Source organism: Contarinia nasturtii, unplaced genomic scaffold (genome assembly GCF_009176525.2).
Source record: "Contarinia nasturtii isolate CC-2019 unplaced genomic scaffold, AAFC_CNas_1.1 Cnas_scaffold_414, whole genome shotgun sequence".
NCBI classification, from domain to species: domain Eukaryota; kingdom Metazoa; phylum Arthropoda; class Insecta; order Diptera; family Cecidomyiidae; genus Contarinia; species Contarinia nasturtii.
In genome coordinates this window covers 2,029,140-2,048,319 of record NW_022197768.1, presented here as the reverse complement: position 1 = coordinate 2,048,319, position 19,180 = coordinate 2,029,140, and the positions used below count along the sequence as shown (strand labels likewise).

The 19,180-nt window shown below is 32.9% G+C and overlaps 7 protein-coding genes across 7 annotated transcripts; 3 read left to right on the top strand and 4 right to left on the bottom strand.

Moving 5' to 3' along the window:
* Window positions 1-8,510: 8,510 nt before the first annotated feature.
* On the bottom strand, window positions 8,511-9,451 carry LOC116338777. The gene is made up of 2 exons (XM_031764241.1): window positions 9,045-9,451; window positions 8,511-8,958 (listed from the first exon to the last, which is right to left on the bottom strand). The coding sequence occupies exons 1-2, from the start codon at window positions 9,072-9,074 to the stop codon at window positions 8,626-8,628; spliced, it is 363 nt and encodes a 120-aa protein (XP_031620101.1). The 5' UTR covers window positions 9,075-9,451; the 3' UTR covers window positions 8,511-8,625.
* A 962-nt stretch (window positions 9,452-10,413) lies between these two features.
* On the top strand, window positions 10,414-11,329 carry LOC116338559. The gene is made up of 3 exons (XM_031763909.1): window positions 10,414-10,603; window positions 10,681-10,757; window positions 10,893-11,329. Exons 1-3 carry the CDS (start codon window positions 10,574-10,576, stop codon window positions 11,008-11,010), a joined length of 225 nt encoding a protein of 74 aa, XP_031619769.1. The 5' UTR covers window positions 10,414-10,573; the 3' UTR covers window positions 11,011-11,329.
* On the bottom strand, window positions 11,136-12,078 carry LOC116338558 (U6 snRNA-associated Sm-like protein LSm6). The gene is made up of 3 exons (XM_031763908.1): window positions 11,953-12,078; window positions 11,658-11,752; window positions 11,136-11,486 (listed from the first exon to the last, which is right to left on the bottom strand). Exons 2-3 carry the CDS (start codon window positions 11,746-11,748, stop codon window positions 11,338-11,340), a joined length of 240 nt encoding a protein of 79 aa, XP_031619768.1. The 5' UTR covers window positions 11,749-11,752; window positions 11,953-12,078; the 3' UTR covers window positions 11,136-11,337.
* A 560-nt stretch (window positions 12,079-12,638) lies between these two features.
* Window positions 12,639-13,729, top strand: LOC116338587. Its single transcript, XM_031763950.1, has 3 exons — window positions 12,639-12,710; window positions 12,781-12,970; window positions 13,042-13,729. The coding sequence occupies exons 1-3, from the start codon at window positions 12,684-12,686 to the stop codon at window positions 13,248-13,250; spliced, it is 426 nt and encodes a 141-aa protein (XP_031619810.1). The 5' UTR covers window positions 12,639-12,683; the 3' UTR covers window positions 13,251-13,729.
* On the bottom strand, window positions 13,467-15,322 carry LOC116338585 (charged multivesicular body protein 4b). Its single transcript, XM_031763948.1, has 5 exons — window positions 14,848-15,322; window positions 14,291-14,468; window positions 14,129-14,226; window positions 13,880-14,044; window positions 13,467-13,809 (listed from the first exon to the last, which is right to left on the bottom strand). The coding sequence occupies exons 1-5, from the start codon at window positions 15,023-15,025 to the stop codon at window positions 13,748-13,750; spliced, it is 681 nt and encodes a 226-aa protein (XP_031619808.1). The 5' UTR covers window positions 15,026-15,322; the 3' UTR covers window positions 13,467-13,747.
* Window positions 15,323-15,463: 141 nt separating this feature from the next.
* On the top strand, window positions 15,464-16,690 carry LOC116338583 (pre-mRNA-splicing factor 38). The gene is made up of 2 exons (XM_031763947.1): window positions 15,464-15,745; window positions 15,829-16,690. The coding sequence occupies exons 1-2, from the start codon at window positions 15,595-15,597 to the stop codon at window positions 16,611-16,613; spliced, it is 936 nt and encodes a 311-aa protein (XP_031619807.1). The 5' UTR covers window positions 15,464-15,594; the 3' UTR covers window positions 16,614-16,690.
* An 11-nt stretch (window positions 16,691-16,701) lies between these two features.
* On the bottom strand, window positions 16,702-18,201 carry LOC116338586 (charged multivesicular body protein 4b-like). The gene is made up of 5 exons (XM_031763949.1): window positions 17,730-18,201; window positions 17,341-17,518; window positions 17,174-17,268; window positions 16,930-17,094; window positions 16,702-16,863 (listed from the first exon to the last, which is right to left on the bottom strand). Exons 1-5 carry the CDS (start codon window positions 17,905-17,907, stop codon window positions 16,799-16,801), a joined length of 681 nt encoding a protein of 226 aa, XP_031619809.1. The 5' UTR covers window positions 17,908-18,201; the 3' UTR covers window positions 16,702-16,798.
* Window positions 18,202-19,180: the final 979 nt, after the last annotated feature.

Sequence of the window (19,180 nt, the reverse complement as noted above, 5' to 3'; positions counted from 1 at the left end):
TATTGGACTTCGGAATTATTATCAATGTGCGTATTGTCCCTGTCAACGGATTATTATTGTGCACATCACTAACAATAATATATATATATTTCTTGATTCATTTTTATCGTCATTCGGTTATTATACCCTCAAGCCAAAGGATATTGGGAAATTATTTACTTTATATCCTTTTTATTTTCCAAAGCAATCACTTGAACGCTTCTCCGTTGTTCGAACGGTTGCCAACAACAATGCAAGAATGAATGGCGCAAAACGATTTAACGCTGATTACTTTTGATTGCCAATTTTTATTGGCGAAACGTTGCCAATATAATTACATTGAATTTGCAAAGTTTTTCCATTCGATTTTCATCGAAAACCGATTTATTATCATCACTAAGCTATTTGCTGCTGATTTTCAACATTTTATCGCATTTTCTACAATATATTATGTATTTTACGATTATTAGTTTAAAAACTTTTCAAAATTAGTTCATAAAAACAAATGTTTTATTCAAAATATCAAAGAAATAGTTTGCGAAGTACTGGGTGTATTTGGCATCCATAAAATTGAATTGTTTGCAATAAAATAAAAGTATTTCGGTCTTTTCAAATGTGTAAATAAACAAAAGAATTTATCCGACAAGCATATTTTTCGAATACATAGCCATTCGTTGCTCATTTTATTCTGTGGTGAGAGACGAAAAATCTATTCTCATTTCAAAAGAAACCATTTGTTTGATTGACTTATCTACTGGTATGACAATGGCATTGGCATCAACCATATGAAATTTATATTTTTTAAATGAATGGGATAACGCAACTACTTACCACCGCTAGCTGATTGTTCTGCGTGTGCACACACACATAGGCACGTGCATTGCTGCAGAAAATTGTGAAGAAATTTGCAGGCCGTTGAAGTCTATTATATGCATACGTATTAATAAATATCGTTCTAAATGAAACAGCCAATTTGATGGTTGATAAAAATAGAGATGTAAAGAGAATTTGAGCATTTACTGTTTCAACCACACACGCAAAAAAAAGACATCGAACAAGCATTGGAACTTAATTTGTATAGTATGAGGAATCGATTCCCAATAAATTTCATGAAAAACGTATGTTCGGGTGATGAAAGAAAATCAAAAGCCGAATGTAAAGTCATAAGATATCGAAAGTCATAATGTTATAAGTTGAATTATTAAATATGCACACAAAACACAGATATACACGAAATGCTTACAACGAAAGAGGTAAGAGAGAGAGAGAGAGAGAGAGAACGTTTGCATGATACAAAGTCACAGCGATAGTAAGCGATATTCCATCTCGATTTCGTCTCGATGGATTGCAATAATAAAATGTTCTGTTGGTTTTTGAGATCGAAAAGGAGCTTATGTGCTTTACATGTGCCACGACTCCTTGCAAGTCTGCATGCATTCCAATGTAGCAGTGATGCTACCATCTACATACACTCACCACCGCCCCCTCATCCGTCTCATTTTCTAGTACATCTATCTCTATCACATTCTCCATATCAGATAGATAATGGTGATGCAATATGCGTCGTCTTTATTTCATCTGTGATGTGAATAAAAGAAAGAAAGAAGAAAAAATAAAATCGAGAATGAAATGCACATCAAAATATAAAATACATTGAAAGTGTATTTTATGCAAACAATTCCGTACATATCGTACATGAATTGAATTGAATTGAATTCGTTGTTCAATTTTTTAATACACATTGCTTTTAACATTTGAAATTGCTTGGAAATGAATTGACTAAATGCTTATACCATTGTGTATTGAATTGAGTGAAACCGATTGTATGATGAAAATAAAAAAAATTTCAGGGGGGTCGAATATGAGAAATGGGCACAAAAGAGCTGCAAGTGAGAGAATAAATAAGCGTATTATGAAATGCTGGTTTATTCGATTGAAATGATATCATAAAGATTTTCCACTCAACAACAATCAACCATCAATTGCATAGAATGATGCTCTACCCCCTCCCACAACCCTAAAGAACTCTTTTGTTTCATAAAATGTGTTAACTAATAATTATACATTGCATTTTGATAAAAACGACGAAGAAACCAGAGACGGAGGCAAAGATATCAACGAACAAAAGACGAAATATACAACTGATGAATCGATCCAGTGCAGTGAATAAATCTCCCTCTCCCTCTCTCTCTCTCTCTCGTCCACACTCACTATCGCCCATTACAATGCACCATTTTATGTATCGACGATTCAATGTATTTTTGAATACTGGCATTTGTATCGGCAATTTGGAAATTTAAAAAAGAGAGAAAGAAAATAAATTACATGAACGTATCGAACACATCGAAGCAAGTGTAAAATAGAGCAACAGTCGTAACATTGTAAAACAATAACCCGTTAATAAGTTTCGCAAATTGTTCGATATATATGCAGCGATATACTAATGGACTACAAAAGAATTCCTAATGGATATATTCAAAGCGGTGTTCGAAGTTAAGAAATCAAGTTAAAAGTGTTCTTGTTTTTAATGCGCGTATCATGAGAGAATGAAAGAAAAACGGCATAAAAGCCACTTGAAAACATTCATGCTCACGGTTTCGTGTGCCATAAGGAAACAGGTGAAAGTTGAACAGTTTTGATGCGATGTCAAGATCTTTAATACCTTTTATTTGACATTGAATGGTCGCATAATTTAAATCACAAACGCAATATGCTTTCAATTGAATTGTGATGGTGGAAAATGTCATATCGATTACAATGTACACCATTTCATTTTGTAGATGAAGTGTATGATTACAAAATACTGAAGAACATTGTTCAAATATTTGATAGACTCTTTCTTGTCATCCATCGATTATGGTTCGATTTCTTCAACGAGGAAACGATTACAATTCCCAATTGGTCAATCGTTTGTAATAAATTAATTAATGTTTGACAAAAAAAAAAATCCAAGAAAAGAATCAATTTTAAACAGATATTTCGAAATAAAATTAATCAATGTTTGCATCGTTGTTATTTAAATTATTTTTTTATAGCGATTCCATTTTTTCGTTGTGAATAATCTCCATAAATGATGTGATGGTCTATTCTGTTCAGTGTTGAGTTTTCATTTGGATCTAATGAGTGTCTGTTTTGAATAAGTAATGTAATCATGGTTGCGTTTGAAAAAAAAATTCTCTCTCTCTCTCTCTCTCTCTCTCTATGCCACTCATTTGGTTTTATATACTTCCTGTTTAACTGGGAGATGCTCACAATTACACATGTCATTTTAACGATGAAAATGACAATTAACTTTCTCAGCTGGAATGATGTCTGCAGTTGAAATGCGCTGTTTGTGAGTGTGTGTGTGTGTATGCTTTATCTGTTGAAGATCTTTTCCACAGTTTTTGCATTTCACAAATTTGATTTTCTTTGTTTAAACCGACGATACATCCCATTTGTTATTAAATTTGTAAATAAAACTGAATTTATATTTCATTTCTATCCATTTTACTTTGAAATGACTCTTTTAAATAAAGTAAAGTTGATACAAATACGGTCATATCGTTTACTTCATATGAAATTCAGTGGACAATTAGTATGAGCGAGTGTATGCATGTGTGTGGTTTTTACATCTAAATGTATCAAAGGGTAAATCAGTTTTTCTCTGTTTTGATATGAAAATCTTTTTTTTTTTTTTTAATATACCACTTTTTTCATACCTTACTTAGTCAATAAAAATGTGAAGCAATTTTTTTTATTACATTTTTTGTTGTTGTTAATAAATACATTTCAAATTAAATGCTCATTTTAATCAACAACAGCGGCACAATTTTATTACGGAGTTGAAAAAAATAGAATTTCGAAAAAAAATGCATACTGAAATCGGATCGCGGTTTTTAAGCATCAAAATTGTCGTCCTCAAACCGATGATTACAGTTAAAGGTGGCAAAATAAAAAAAAATGATGTGGTTTCATGATAGTTGACAGTGAAAAAACTGCGTTGCACTTGTTGTGAAAACTTTTGTTGAATAAAAAGTCTTATATCAAAATATAAATACATATTCGTTGTTTTTGCTGTCTTTTATTCGCCCATTTCAGTTAGATCATCATTAAATCGTAATATATTTTCCAAATTTATAGCTTTTGAATACAGAAGCAATTGATGTAGAGTGAGAGAGATAGAGAGAAAATCGTGCATCATATTTTTCAATGATAAACACTCATAGAGAGAATAAATACGAATATGATGCGAACGTGAAGCGAATGGAAAATTGATTTGCATCTTCCGTTGAACATCAAATATCCTAAAAATTGTTGTTTACTTTTTGTGCATAACGAAATAAACGGGAGAGTGTGTGAGAAAGAGAGCGAAAAAAGTGGAGAGTGCATTCATTTTTTTATCAGTCTGCAGCATGTTCTTATCAATGTGCGCTCCTGAAAAGCGCGTATTCATTCCGAAAATATAAAGTAAGCTTTTTTTCGGTTCGTTTCTCTGTGCCGCGTTTTTTGTTTGTGGTTATTAAAAATTCGCGAAATGAAATTTTTACTGTAGAAAATTAGAATTGTTTGTATCGAATGATTCGAGATTTTTTTTTTTCGGGCACATCGAATTTCATTCATCGCACAACAAAAATAGATGGGAGATACTTTTTTTTATACGATTGATTGCAATAAAATGGTAAATGTTGCAAAATGTTTCATCGTTCCCAATCAACCAAAAAATTTCAATATTTTTTTGCAACGTTTTTTTATGGTTTGTCTTCGTTTCACATTTCATCATTTACGGATAAAATGTTTGTGTTGCTCTTTTCATGCAGAAGACTCGTATGAAATGGCAATTATGTAATCTATTACTCGCATCAAACGTGGATTATTTATTCGACGAGAAAAAAAATCCCAATTTGCATATTATAATTTGAAGTGAATTCCGTCCATGTCATAGTTGGTACAAAAGCGACCAAAGACTTTCATTCACTAAACTATTTGTGCTGAATCGCATTTGATTATTCAAAATTTGAACACAAAAGAAAACATTTGTCATCAAATGAGTTTTGAAACGTAATTGACATTTTTTCTATCAAGAACACATGAAAATGTTCAATTCAAATGGGAAGAAGGAGATTCCAACTTATCCAAATCTCTTCTACAAGACACGGAACTCCGTTCAAAAGACATGTGTGTGTGTGTGTATGGGTGAGTGTTTGTCTCTCTGTGTGGATAATCATTAACAATTATCACAATCATCAAAGATTGTTTTGTATGCTTTGTGTGTGTGGGTGTGTATGTTCCACATCAAATACGGTTCGAGTTTCGGATGTCTATTGTGATTTTTGCTTCTTCTACGTTTGTGCGTCTTTTCATCCATTTAATGGAAAATTTTAATTGAACCACCAAAGAGTATGTTACATTCGCAACAGTAACAAAATATAAATGCTACCGATTTTTCTATTCAAATTATGTATATGATGAACAGCGACATCCCGACAAGAGAATTGTCGCTGAGTGTATGTCCCCAAAAACTGTCGACACAAACAAAACGACAAAGGATTAAAAAAATAAATTGGAAAAAAAATTATCAGCGTAATAGATGATATTCATATTTTTCATTTCGTCTTTATTATGCTTCATGAACCACGACGTATATGTTAAAAAGGTTTGCAAGCGATAGAGAGAGAGAGAGAGAGAGAGAGAGAGAGATAATATGTATCAGTTAGTGACAAGCGATAAATATGAACGAAAATGTCAAAGTCACTTTTTACATTTTATTTATATAATTGTTTTAATTCCTTTCATTTATTTCCCGACCAAACAACTAAATTGAGGATGATAAGTGGCGAAATTAAAGCTGAATGAATACAGACCATTTTATATGTAGATTTGCTGAATCAATTGCATGGTTTTTGTCGCAAATTTAACGAAAAGTAAGAGAGAGAGAGAGAAAAGTAAAAAGAGTTAATTACTGTCTTTCAGGATTGTTGGCTTTCTTTTGAAGCTTTGTTCACAGTTGCTTCTTTTTCCATATTTTGCGACAGTTTTTTTTACTGCCAACGATGACGCTGAAAGCGCTGGGCTTGGTCACACTATTTTATTGTATCATATATTTTTCATATAATTGAACGATATTATTCGATTGCGACGCAACAATGGATTTAACTTCAATACAGAATAGACAAAAAGAATGAGTCGAGCAAAAAGAAATGGAAAAGAAAGAAAAGAAAAAGGGAAAGAATCGGGAATTGTGAGCTTCCGATGCGAAATGAAGATTCTTTTATCATGCATTCAAACAATCGATTCAATTGAAATTTCAAATGAATAAACATTTCCGATAAATTATCTCATGCACACACACACACACAAACACGAACGTTTATTATTCTCTCGAGACGATTCAACTGCAAGTGGAAGGTAATTAACTTGATTTCAGCATAATGAAATAGTTTATTTGATTCTTTTGCGGTGTGGTTTCTCTTTTTTCACCTCTGCCTGAAGAGCAGATCGATTCTGAAGTGTTCATTCGATATTTCTTCGAACAGCAGCTACGCATTTGTTGATTATATGGGTATTAAACACCTCAAACGAAGAAGTTGCCTAAACTTAATTAAAAATTGTATGCCGATGCGACGGTATGGGCTTAAGAACAAAAATATACGTTACATATGAACTGCGGCAAAAAAAAACTTATGCTACTGTTGAATAAAATCAATTAAGTATTCTATTGCTTTTAAATTGTAACATCACTCTCGTCAATATTCCACTTATTTTGAAATCCGCTTAACCTTTTCATAAATGTTTGGTAGCGCTTTTGGAGATGGTAAAGAGTAAATGGACACCGATTCACACACAAATACATGCTCATATACCGTTGCCAACACCAAGACACACAAATGCCCCGCATAAAATATACAAGACAAAAATCCACCATAATCAACGACAAATGGAATGAACAGTGAGAAAGAGTGCACGAGATGCGGTTATAAAAGCGACGATCGACGTAAAAAAAAAGCCAAAATAAACAAAATGTTTGTCTTTCAACTCATACCTTTCTCTTTCACTCCCTACACGTTGGGGTATTAAATTCAATGTTCAATGTTCAAGCGCAGCAAAAATCGAACCGAGAAAAACTGTATTCGTTGCGATTGAGCTAACAAACAAGTACAGCACGAAAGGAGATGACACCGAAGAGTTCATAGACAGAGAGCAACAGAACAAAATAACGAAGACGAAATACGTAGTATTAATGATTTCAATGTAAACGAAATAGTATCAATGCGCCTAGAAAACAAGAGCGGCAAAATGTGCCTGAATGATGCTTTTTTTTTCTCTGCTTATTTTTTCCATTTGATTTGTAAGGTGGAATAATGGTGTCTGTACGTGTGACGAGCGTTAAGCGTGCGACCGACGATGGAGCAGAAAAAATATCCAACCATTGCATTCAATTGCAAATGCTCAAGCATTTATATCGAATGGCAACCATAACAAAATCCCAGCCACCGTAGAGAGCACAGTAAAAAAATAAAGTAGCAGAAAGAGGCGAGTGAGCACATGAAAGCCAACCAAAAGGAGAGAACGAGAGAAATGGAAAAGGAACAAAATAAATAAATGCGGATTGACTTTAGCAAATTTTTAATAAAATACGACACTGAAGTATAGAATTTCATTAAACTTGGTTTTACTTTAAATCAGCAGCGGGTTCACCCAAAGTAAACACAACCAAATTCAATAAAGATAGCTTTTTCAAAGTTGTTGCAGATACCAACCGAACATTGTGAGTGTGTGCGCTGAACATAGTGATGCTGGTGCAGTGTTCGGCTCTTCTTTCGTCTCACGTGCGCGTTTATTCCATGCGTTTTGTTTGTTGCCTTCTCTCTTTTGAGCGACTTCCTACAAATTGTTTTTTTTTTTTTTTTTTTTCAACTGCTGCTCAATATTTACATGTATTTTCAATGGTTGGTTGATTCGCTGGTTAGCTGACTGGATGGAATCGAGCGAATAAATGGTTGTGACTTCTGGTATGTGTATACCGAACAATGTTTTTTTACCTCTTTTATTTATATATTTTGATTTCAATTCTCGTTATAAAGTAATGAGGTGTGCATGACTTAGCCTGGACGTTTTTGCATCAGCACACAATTACGTTGCTTTGCCCTTTTTCACAAATAATCGCCATCTATTTGTGTGTGGTGCGATCAAAATGAGCGAGTGCATTTTTATTGAAGAAATTGATTACGATTATTTTGATATGATAATTTATGTCTTTTTTTTCTGTTGAAATTTCATTTCATCAAATAAAACAGATATTCGCTTTGATTTCCGTTACGAAATACATTATGTACAATTCAATATGATGAATTGGTCGATATCATTTTTGGGTGTGTACAATTTGAAATGGGGAATGTCACCATCGAAAATTGTGTTTGCATACATGCCATTTCAAATACGATCACTCATATAATCACAATTTATATTTGGATTATGAATCGTTCACTCGATTGTTTGAATTGCATCACTTGTCCACTGAAATTTCAAATCAGTATAAAAAAAAACTGGTATTTAAACTGTCAAAGCCAATATATTTTTACATATCCATTTTTTTAATAGTTTATTTCTTAGAAGAATACTCTGATTTTTACATATACTTTTTTGTTTGTTTACAAAATTTAAAAATTAATATTCGACATTATTGATGCCATGTTTGATTTTATGTATGGTACCACCTAGTAGACCTTCGTCACGTTCACGTTGAATGGCCAAACGTTCATTATGTAAACCGTCTGTGCCTAAGCCGATGCGTTCAATCAATTTTTCACCCCGAAAGCCATTCACCTTTTGGAATAGTTCTCGCCGCTGTATCGCCACATCTGGATCAAATTCCCATTCGGTCACTTGATGCACAACTGGTGCGCCAACTAAATTATTTTGAATTAATCGAAGTATTAATGAGACGGGATCTTCGGTGGCAACTGATTTAAACAAAACCAGACCGGTCACCACAATAAACTGCAAAAATAAACACGACCATTACTGTTTAATATTCCACATTGACGAAAATCGATTATGCAATTTCGATTTTGGTGTTAGCTTACGATTGAAACAATTTTCTTTGTTGTCGTCATTTCTTTTTTAATTTTGCTCTTTTTTTTCGTCGTATCGATAAATATAGGAAATAAAATGATGCCGATATTGTTGTGAATACTAATTTAATTGAATTAACTACTAGTTCACACTTATTGTTCACTGAAGTCCGAAAAAAATGATCACGAAATCGAACCACATACGTTGATTAACGAAACTAACTCAACGAATGAGACAAACGAATGAATTTGCCATGCAACGAAAACAGCAAAATTGAACACACGACCGTTGATGTTGTAAAACACAACTGGCAATTTTCAAGAGTAGGTTTTACGTTGGATTATTTTTTATGTTGCAAACTTCATTACAAGCAAGCTAATAAAAAAAAAACAAATCAATGGCACAAAGACTATACAACTGACCCGTTACAAGCCATTGGATAATCCAACATTTTATCAAATGCAAATGTTCATGGATAATATTATTTTATTTTTAAAAAATACAGAAATATACCAAAAAAGACAGAGTCTTAGAGAAGAAAAAGTGTCATGCTGCTTCATTAACCTTGGGAAAAATGTCCAAATTAAAAACATAAAGCCAAAAGTAGTAGAGATTACATATTTGGTGAGCTATATTCAAAATGCCGAACGAAAGACTTACTCTTGCATACGCATGTTTAGTGTATTTGTGATGTTTTACGGTTCGAGAAAAGCAAAAACCTAAACAAAACGATAACACGTCAAAGAAGTGTATCCAATGGTGTGATAGAGAAAGCAAAAACTTCCGCTGTAAAAGAGAAAAAGACGGAGAAGATTGGTTGGTAAGCGATCCAAAGTGATCAATGACAAATACACTCGCATACGTGTGTGCATCATTTATTGGAATTGTGTTTTATTTCGGTATTTCCGTCATGCATAGACAAACGACGATTTCATCTCTTTCTACCTCACACATAATCGCATACACAAGAAACAGTTATGAAATCGAAAGAAGCACTTTCACTTTTTTATTTTCTTTCATTGTATGCGAGAGATCCAAGAAGCTCAACTCCAGCCATAAGCACAACGCATATAGTCATTGTAACCGCAACAAACTGTGCGAACGATAAATCTGGCACGTATAATACGTTGTATTTCAAACAACACTCGAATATCATTACGTTATATCTTTTGGTAAAGGTTATTTCACCAGCGTAATAACAATAATAGCCAGAGATTGTGAAAAACATTTTCAGTGTATTTGGTCGTTTCTCACTCTTTCTCTCTCTTTCCATTTTCTTCTTTCTCCCTCTGCTTGATCATTTTGTCTCGATTTGCCAGTGTGCGTGTATGTTTGTGGTTTTTTTTTGAATTACTTTTTCACCTTCAAGTTTGGAAAAATTCATATTCAATTCGATTGTTCAGTTTGGCGTTCATTGTGATCACGTAAACATCAAACATTTAAAAAACAAACCAAAACCGTTGAGTTGGAATAAATTTGTAACGAAATTTCTCGAACGAAAGTTTAGTGTATAAATTAGTAAACATATAGAGAAAAAAAAATGTTGAAAAAATTTTTAGTTGCTTTTGCCGTAAGTGATGAAATTTGAATGGAATAGAATTATAAAATAAACCTTTTTAATGAAAACTCAATTTGTTTCATCTTTAGATTTTGTGCATGTTTGGTCTTCAAACGATAGTGGCATCGGTTCAACCTCGAGCACCCAATTTTCAATACTTTGAACGGTGAGTGTCAATTCAAATACGTGAAAAAGGCGTGAAATATTAACAAATATTGATCAAATTATTATTATTTTTTTTGCATTTTTATATGTTGCGTGTTTTGCATGTATATGCTGACATTCGAATTAACACAATTAGACCAAAATATCGTTATCCATACTATGATGAGAACGGCCGAGGTAAACTACTCTATGGATATGGTGGACCAGAACTTTATCAATACAGGAGCTATTCACCATTAGAAGGCATTCATTAGCGCAATTAAGATGCAAATTGCTTATATAAGATTTTCTTATGTTTGTTTATTTTTTAATTTATCCATTCGTTTCCAATTTTTTTTTCATCATGACAAATGTTTCACTTTTATTTCTTTTTAAAATGTGTGCTTAATTTGTATGTATTTTATTCAAAGAAAGAAAAAAAAAACTAGTTTTACAAAATGGAATGAAGTCTTTGAATCAACCGTAATGTTAAGTAATCAGGGAACTGCTCGACAAAACGTTGTGCTTTTTTTGTTGGTTTTGATATTTTGTTGTTGTCGGTGTTAGTGTTTCATTGAATTGGTTTGATTCGAATACATTCATTACACTCGTCTCTTCTGCGTTGAAATATACAATACATTGTTTCCCCGGATGAATGCATCGCCGTATTTGTTTTTCAATTGACCATTTGCGTATTCTTCCGTTTGATCCAATGCAATGTTCATGTAACCATCAAGACATGCCAAAACACCTGAAAAATAAATCAGTTTAGTTTGACATTAAATTGGAGTAATCGCGACATTGTATTGACAAAACTGAATCTAAACATTAATTGCCAATAAAATGACATAAAAATGTACATGAACAGTGTCACACTGGCTTTGAGAATGTTCTTCTTTTATTCTAAGGTTCTTATTCTTACCTCGGTAATCGACACCGCTGTTCAATTTGACCACTACAGGACGACCATGGATTTGATTGATGAACTGCGACAATGCTTCTTTACGTGACATCTTTCTATTTAAAACAAAATGAACCGAAATGATATTTTTCTATTAATATTTGCAGGCATTCACTTCGATCAATTTAACCTAAAAATATGTTACGCTTTCATTTTTTCTTATATTTTAGTGAAAATTCCAACTGAGAATTGATTTTTTGAATTTAAAACTACATGCAATACAATATATTTTCTAAATTGAAACAATTTCACTTACATTTACGATTTTATTATGATAATGCCTGATAATCATTTACTTGCGTCTATACAGCTGTATGATTTGACCGACCAAACAAATAAATAGACACAATTATCGTGGCCCTCTGTGAGTGACAGTCGTTACTACGTTTGCTTGTTGCTCACAACAATACCAGCCGTTCTAACTGGAACTTCGTAGTTATCATCACAACGAAGACCATTCAAAAAGATTTGAAACGTTAGCTCGGCTCAGAATGATACGTAAAGCCGCAAAAGAAATAAAAAAAAAACAGAAAGTAAATTTGTGCTAACGAACATTAGTTTTACGCAAAATTATTTAAATGAAATTTATGACGCCATAAAATGAAAATAATTTCAATTTTTGGATTTTCATGCGCATCACATACGAGTACAATTCAAACGATTCGTGTCGAAATAAATGGTTATGCATTTGAAGAGAGTGAAAAAGATATGATTGAATATGTGAATTCAATATGAAGAAAAAAAATAGGGAAATTATTGTCACACTATTGTGATTGTTGCATGACTGTTTAATGCTCATCGAATTAAACGCCGATAGAATTTCAATTAGGCTCACAATTGATTTCATATAGTGAACTTAAAACGATGGACGCATATTGGAATGAAGACGACATACAAACAGTCGACCATTGTCAGTGGATAAACATCGTTTTTTTTTGTTTTTTTTTTTTTTTTTAATTCCATTGAGAGTGAAATTGTAACATCGACATGAGATATTCCGAAGAAAATTGGAAGGTAAAACACTTCGTGAACGTTCAGTGAAATAAGGGTTTTCTAACGTTTTTATAATCAATCAATTTTTTAGTGCATTTTTGGAACATTTTTCATACTAATGATGACTTTCGGAAATTGTTCAGCCACATTGGATCTGTCTAATTTGAATTTAAACGATTTCCAATTCTTTCGCTACCAACAAAAACTACCAAACGGTGAATTGAAACAAATAAAACCACCGCCGCCCTCCTTTAGCAGTCACATTCAACGTGCAAAAGCGGGTAAGAATTTCCGTTTCTCTCAATGATGCGATTTTATTTTAAATTGTGTGATTTGGCGTTGTGATTATTAGTGGGTGCCTTCGTTCAGAGATTGCTGTTTGGATATACGGGCCACGATGGACAAACAATTCCAATGGTATTTTCACCAACAGTTGACCATTTACGAGAACGTTTTGAACGTCGATACGGATACCGAGGTCAACATTTAGTCGAACAATTGGGAAATGGTCAATTCCGTTATAGTTCTGGTTATACACCGTGTTTTAGCTGCCGATTTTGATTTGAGTTATAAGTGTACGCTACGAATTCAGATGTGACAACATACCGGAGTAAATCACACGGAATAGTGTTAAAGTGTTTTCAAGCCATTTGGTCTTCATCGTTATTTATTATGCGGATTGATAAAATACTATATTTAAACAGTGATCATAATGACTATATATAGTTTATAAAAACCGTATTAAAGCGTTACATTATTGATTTAAATATGCCCCAATTGTACTTAACATTTTAAAGTAATTTATTTGTTTTTTTAAAAAAATGTTGATTTGTTTTACAAGATTACTTATAGCATTGAATATGTAGGTATAAGATTTGCATTACAATCGTGTTAAATCATTGGAATTTTTTTCTTCTATTGACCATACTTTATTGTAAATAAATTGGTTTTGTTATAATTTTAAATTTTTACAAAAGCAAAAAACCGATAAAATACATATTTTATAGTTGCGGTCGATATTGAATCGGGTAGATATTAAAATGTGTGCTGCTGGCAGTTTAGTTAGCCCATGACATAAGCAATTTCATATCTTCATCGTCTTCAGCTGGTTTAGCTGGAACTGAATTCAATAGAAATAAGTAATATTATATTAATTTATGGAAATTTCAAGATTTTTCAAGATATTTTACCCTTTTTCTTTTCTTTGCTAGCCGCAGCTGGTTCTTTAATATCGCCAGTAGGCACTTCTGGTAGTTCATGTGTACTTGTACCAACGCCCAACAGATCTTTGTCCAATTCTTCTTGCTCTAGTTCTTCAAGTTCCTTCTCCAATTCGTCTTCGTCGACGTCTTGGCCTTTTCAAGCGAAGAAATATATTTGTTCAAGAAAAAGAAAAAAATGTGGAAAAAAATAAAAATTGGCGATCATTGAACACTTACCGAAAGCAACTGGATTGGAAATAGCATCCGAAATTTCTTTAGCCACGTCCTGTTGTTCGGCAATATCGTCCATCATATCGTGTACTTGGTCGACATCCCTGTTAAAATATCAAATAATTAGTTGAGCTTATCTAAATTTTATCAATTCAATAGTATTCGTACATGTGTTGATGTGCTGCTTTGAGTGCATCGGCAGCACTCTTCATATTGGTCAAAACGGCTGTATTTGTGTTGGCTCCCTCAAGGGCTTCACGTTGCATTTCGATCGTTGAAAGAGTTCCATCGATTTGTTGAAGTGACTTCTCGAATCTCTTCTTCCGCTTCAATGCTTGAATGGCAGCTGCGTGAGAATTAAACAAAAAAAAACAATAGATTTAACCTTGAAATTTCACATTCATCGATCATTTATATTACATCATACGAGTCGAATTTTTTAGTTAAAAAAAATATTCAGAGTTCCTACAGTTTTGTCAGTCGTTAGACGTGCGATTTTTCTTACGATTTTTTATTTGTATACCCGATTTCATACAATACTAGATGTCTCGGTTAAAAGGTAAACTTGATTTTTACAGATAGCACAAATTAATCGCTATAGCAACTCTGTTTCAATTTTTAAAAAATCGACCTATTCAAACATTAGAAAGCAATTGGATCAATTTCATCAAACTAATTAGCATTTTTTGGAATGTTTGTTGTGACGTGCAATCAACTACAGGTACCTCTTTTGTTTTTGGTTCCATGTTTCTTTGCTGTTTCTATCTCTTGTTCGATTTTCTTCTCTAAAAATTCCTGCTTTTTAATCAGCATATTTTCTGTTTCGCGTAAATTCTGAATGGCTTCACCGGTGGTCATTGTGGTCTCCTTTTTACCACCAAACATTTTAGCAAAGAAACTCATGTTGACGTTGTTTTTGTTCTTGCACCCACAACACAAATCACACGCAAATTATTTCTATTGTTAAAATCTATTTTCTTTCACTTCCAACTATTTGCACAATTCTTTTTTGTCGTTCACAACACAAACTTAAATCGCAATTTTTTTGAATATGTTTTACGTGAATTGAATAAAAAAGAATTAATAAAAAAAAACTAAGCCAAATGAAAATATGATTCAATGACAAAGGTTTTTGCAAATAGTATGTATTACTCCTTTATTTCGTTTTCTATTTTTTAAGTATGCGTCATAACTCCAATAGCAAAGGTTTTGTCATCAATTGACAATCTATATCACTGAGTTGATATTGTCGTAGTTGTTTATTACTGCATACTTGTATTTGTGTGCAAACACAAACAGTAACATCATCGGGCAATACGGTTCGAAATGTCAAACGCTTATGCTCACACCGAACCTCAATAAAACATTGACAGAAGCAAATGGGAACGTAAACGTATAAACGCAAAAAAAAATAGTTTCAGGAGATTATTTTAAATATTAAGCAAAAGTACTGGAACTAAAAGGCTTCTAAAATGGCAAATCGTACAGTGAAAGATGCGATTTCAATTCATGGCACCAATCCACAGTATTTAATTGAGAAAATAATTCGATCCCGTATATACGATTCAAAATTCTGGAAAGAACAATGTTTTGCGTTAACAGCGGAATTGCTTGTCGATAAAGGTAACTGATTTAATATATTTAACGATAAACTCACCCGCAATTGAATGTAACTCATTTTTATATGAATGATTTTTATTTTACAGCAATGGAAATTCGATATACAGGCGGTGTTTTTGGTAGTAACATTCGGCCCACACCATTTCTATGTTTGACACTGAAAATGTTACAAATTCAACCGGAGAAAGATATCGTTGTTGAGTTCATTAAAAATGAAGAATTCAAATATGTTCGTGCATTGGGCGCATTCTATTTACGACTCACTGGCACATCCGTTGATTGTTACAAATATTTGGAACCATTGTACAACGATAATCGTAAATTACGGCATCAAAATCGGGCCGGCAACTATGAAATCATTCACATGGATGAATTCATTGATCAATTGTTGCGGGATGATCGGGTGTGCGATATAATATTGCCGCGTGTACAGAAACGACACATTTTAGAGGAAAATAATGAACTGGAACCCAAAGTATCAGCATTGGACGATGATTTGGATGAAGAAGGCAGTGATGATGAACCAAATCCGGAAGATGAAATCAGAGAAGAATTGTATGACTCAAAGAAAAAACACAGCAAACGAGAATCGGATCGCAGAGATGAGCGAAAGGAATCGGACCGCCGTGAGTCGGATCGACGAGATTCTGATCGTCGTTATGACAGAAAATATGAGGAAAAAGAGCGTAAAAGTGAGAAATATGCAGATAAATATAGCGATAAATATTCGCGCGATAGGGACTATGACCGATCTAGATACGAAACGAACCGTCGAGATGACAGAAAAAGAGATCGCGACTACGATCGTGACAGAAGCGACAGAAAACGGCATCGCGATTACGATGAATATGAGTATAAAAGACGCCATTAAGTTAGTTTCATCTCAAGTGATTTTACTTGAAAACTTCAGTTTTTGAATAAAAAATTACGGCATTTCACAAAATATTATTTTCGATATATTTAATTTCTTTTGATTGAATTTTATTTTCGATTTTATATTAGGTTTTATAGCCATTATTTGATGAGGTTCGTTATTTCTTGTATTTATAATTGAGACTAGCTCGCCCATGCTGACAGCATTTTCATATCGTCATCTTCTTCTTCAACAGATTTTGCGGCAACTGAAAACAAATAAAGAATTTGTCATAATTTTACAGTCTTGACTATTGTATTATCTACATTATTACCTTTTTTCGTTTCTCGGTCTGCTACATTCGGTTGCTTGATGTCACCGCTTGGCACGTCTGGTAATTCGTGTGCGGTTTTATCAACATTCAACAATTCCTTATCCAATTCTTCTTGTTCCAGCTCTTCGAGCTCCTTTTCCAATTCATCATCATCGATATCATACCCTAGAAAGAATTTTGAAAAAAAAAACGTACAAATCAATCGTGCACAAAGGAATGAAATAAATTGTCTTGGTAAATTTACCACCCATCGGAGTTGAAATTGCTTCGGATATTTCTCTGGCCAGATCTTGTTGTTCGGCAATGTCATCCATCATGTCGTGTACTTTATCGACATCCCTGTTAAAACATGAACATGTTATCAATAATATTTTAATTGGTATTATGCAAATCTGATCGAGTGTGTCATACATGTGTTTATGTGCTGCTTTGAGTGCGTCAGCAGCATTCTTCATATTGGTCAAAACGGCTGTATTTGTATTGGCACCCTCCAGGGCTTCACGTTGCATTTCAAGTGTTGACAGAGTTCCATCGATTTGTTGAAGTTGCTTCTCGAATCTCTTCTTTTTCTTCAATGCTTGGATGGCAGCTTTATGAAGAAAAAAAAAACAACAAAATATTGTTGAAAATTACACTTGTTGTTATTAAAATAGGTTAACTGATTTCTGGTGAAACGCAATGAATCATCATGAAATTGATATCGTCTCACAGTATTTGACAACAATTTAAGAAATTATTTCTTGTCAATGAATGTGGTTCACTTTGTGAAAATTCACCGTTCGAAACGATGACGGTCATACCTCTTTTGTTTTTGTTAACACTTTGCTTCTTGGCAGTTTGGAGTTCTTGTTCAATTTTATGTTCAAGATGTTCCTGCTTTTTAATGAGTATTTTCTCAGTTTCAAGCAGATTTTGAATTGCTTCGGTTGTGCTTGGCACCTCTTCCTTTTTTCCAAATATTTTACCGAAAAAACTCATCTTTGAGAATTGGTTTGTTGTTATCACTTTTATTTTAAACTTTACAAATCTAAATTGGAACAACTATTACCAAAAATCAAATCGTTCAATTAACAACGCATATAATGAGTGTGTAAAATGTTATTTTAACAATATATATTATCGGAGTATTGTTTCAAAGGTCAGTGATTTGGTTCCATTAACTTTTGGTAATGATGCACAATTGCTCATTCTTTCTTTGTTCGACCACACGATTATTTGTAAACGGCGTCTCGATTTGAAACTAATTTTCTGTCATTATGGATTCTAACTTAATGTTGTACAATGTGTTCAAACATCGGTCAACACTGCTGTAGTAATGTCAAGTGCTTTGAAATCTGATTGTCGGTTTCGAAAGTAATAAATGAAATAACATTAATTTTTTTTTTCGATTAATTAATTAGATTTGATTAAATTATGTTGGTGAACAGGGAAAAAGTTCGAAATGTTAATTATAGTATAACTAGAAGATATCATAACATTCGACTTTTAATCAAATTATTTATTATTATCACAAATCCATCGTTTAAATATGTTTCAAATATACGAAAAAAATTAAAATAAAAAAACAAAAAAATGAGCAAAGATATTTATAATTTAGACTATATCCCAGAATGTCACTTTCTATCATGCCATAGATGGCATTGCACATTTCAAAATTGCATTCTTATTCCAGAATGATCGATTTAAGATTGTATTGGTGTTCATCTATATCATAGACGAAATGCAACTTTAACACTCATACCATTTCACGATTTAGTCTCACGAAGGTCGGTTGTTGTTGTAAATTTGTAAAAAAACATTCATAAACAAAGAGATAATTGTTTGAATAAATTAGACTTCTGATGCGAAAAGGACCGGCATTAATGTTAATAGCATTTTGAATGAATGAAATCATCGACTCATTTTTTTGATTTCTTCTTATTTCCTCATTCTTTCCCCGTACAATAATTGGAAAGTGAAATTCAGGAATTGTTGTACCAGAAAATATTTTTATGTTGTTTTTGATTATGTTCGTTTTTGAACATGCGAATTTTGAATTTGTTGTTCACGTTCGATCTTGTTCGCCAAATTCACGGACGAACACAAAAAAACACGAATTTTCGATTCTTCACCGAACAGTTGAGACTTAAATGAGTATACGGATGATCTTTTTGTAACATGCTATTCTACATCTTGGAGTCATTTGTTATTGTTTACTATAAACACAGTATATCATTCAGTTTTGATTCATCTGTCAGCTGTTATTTCAATG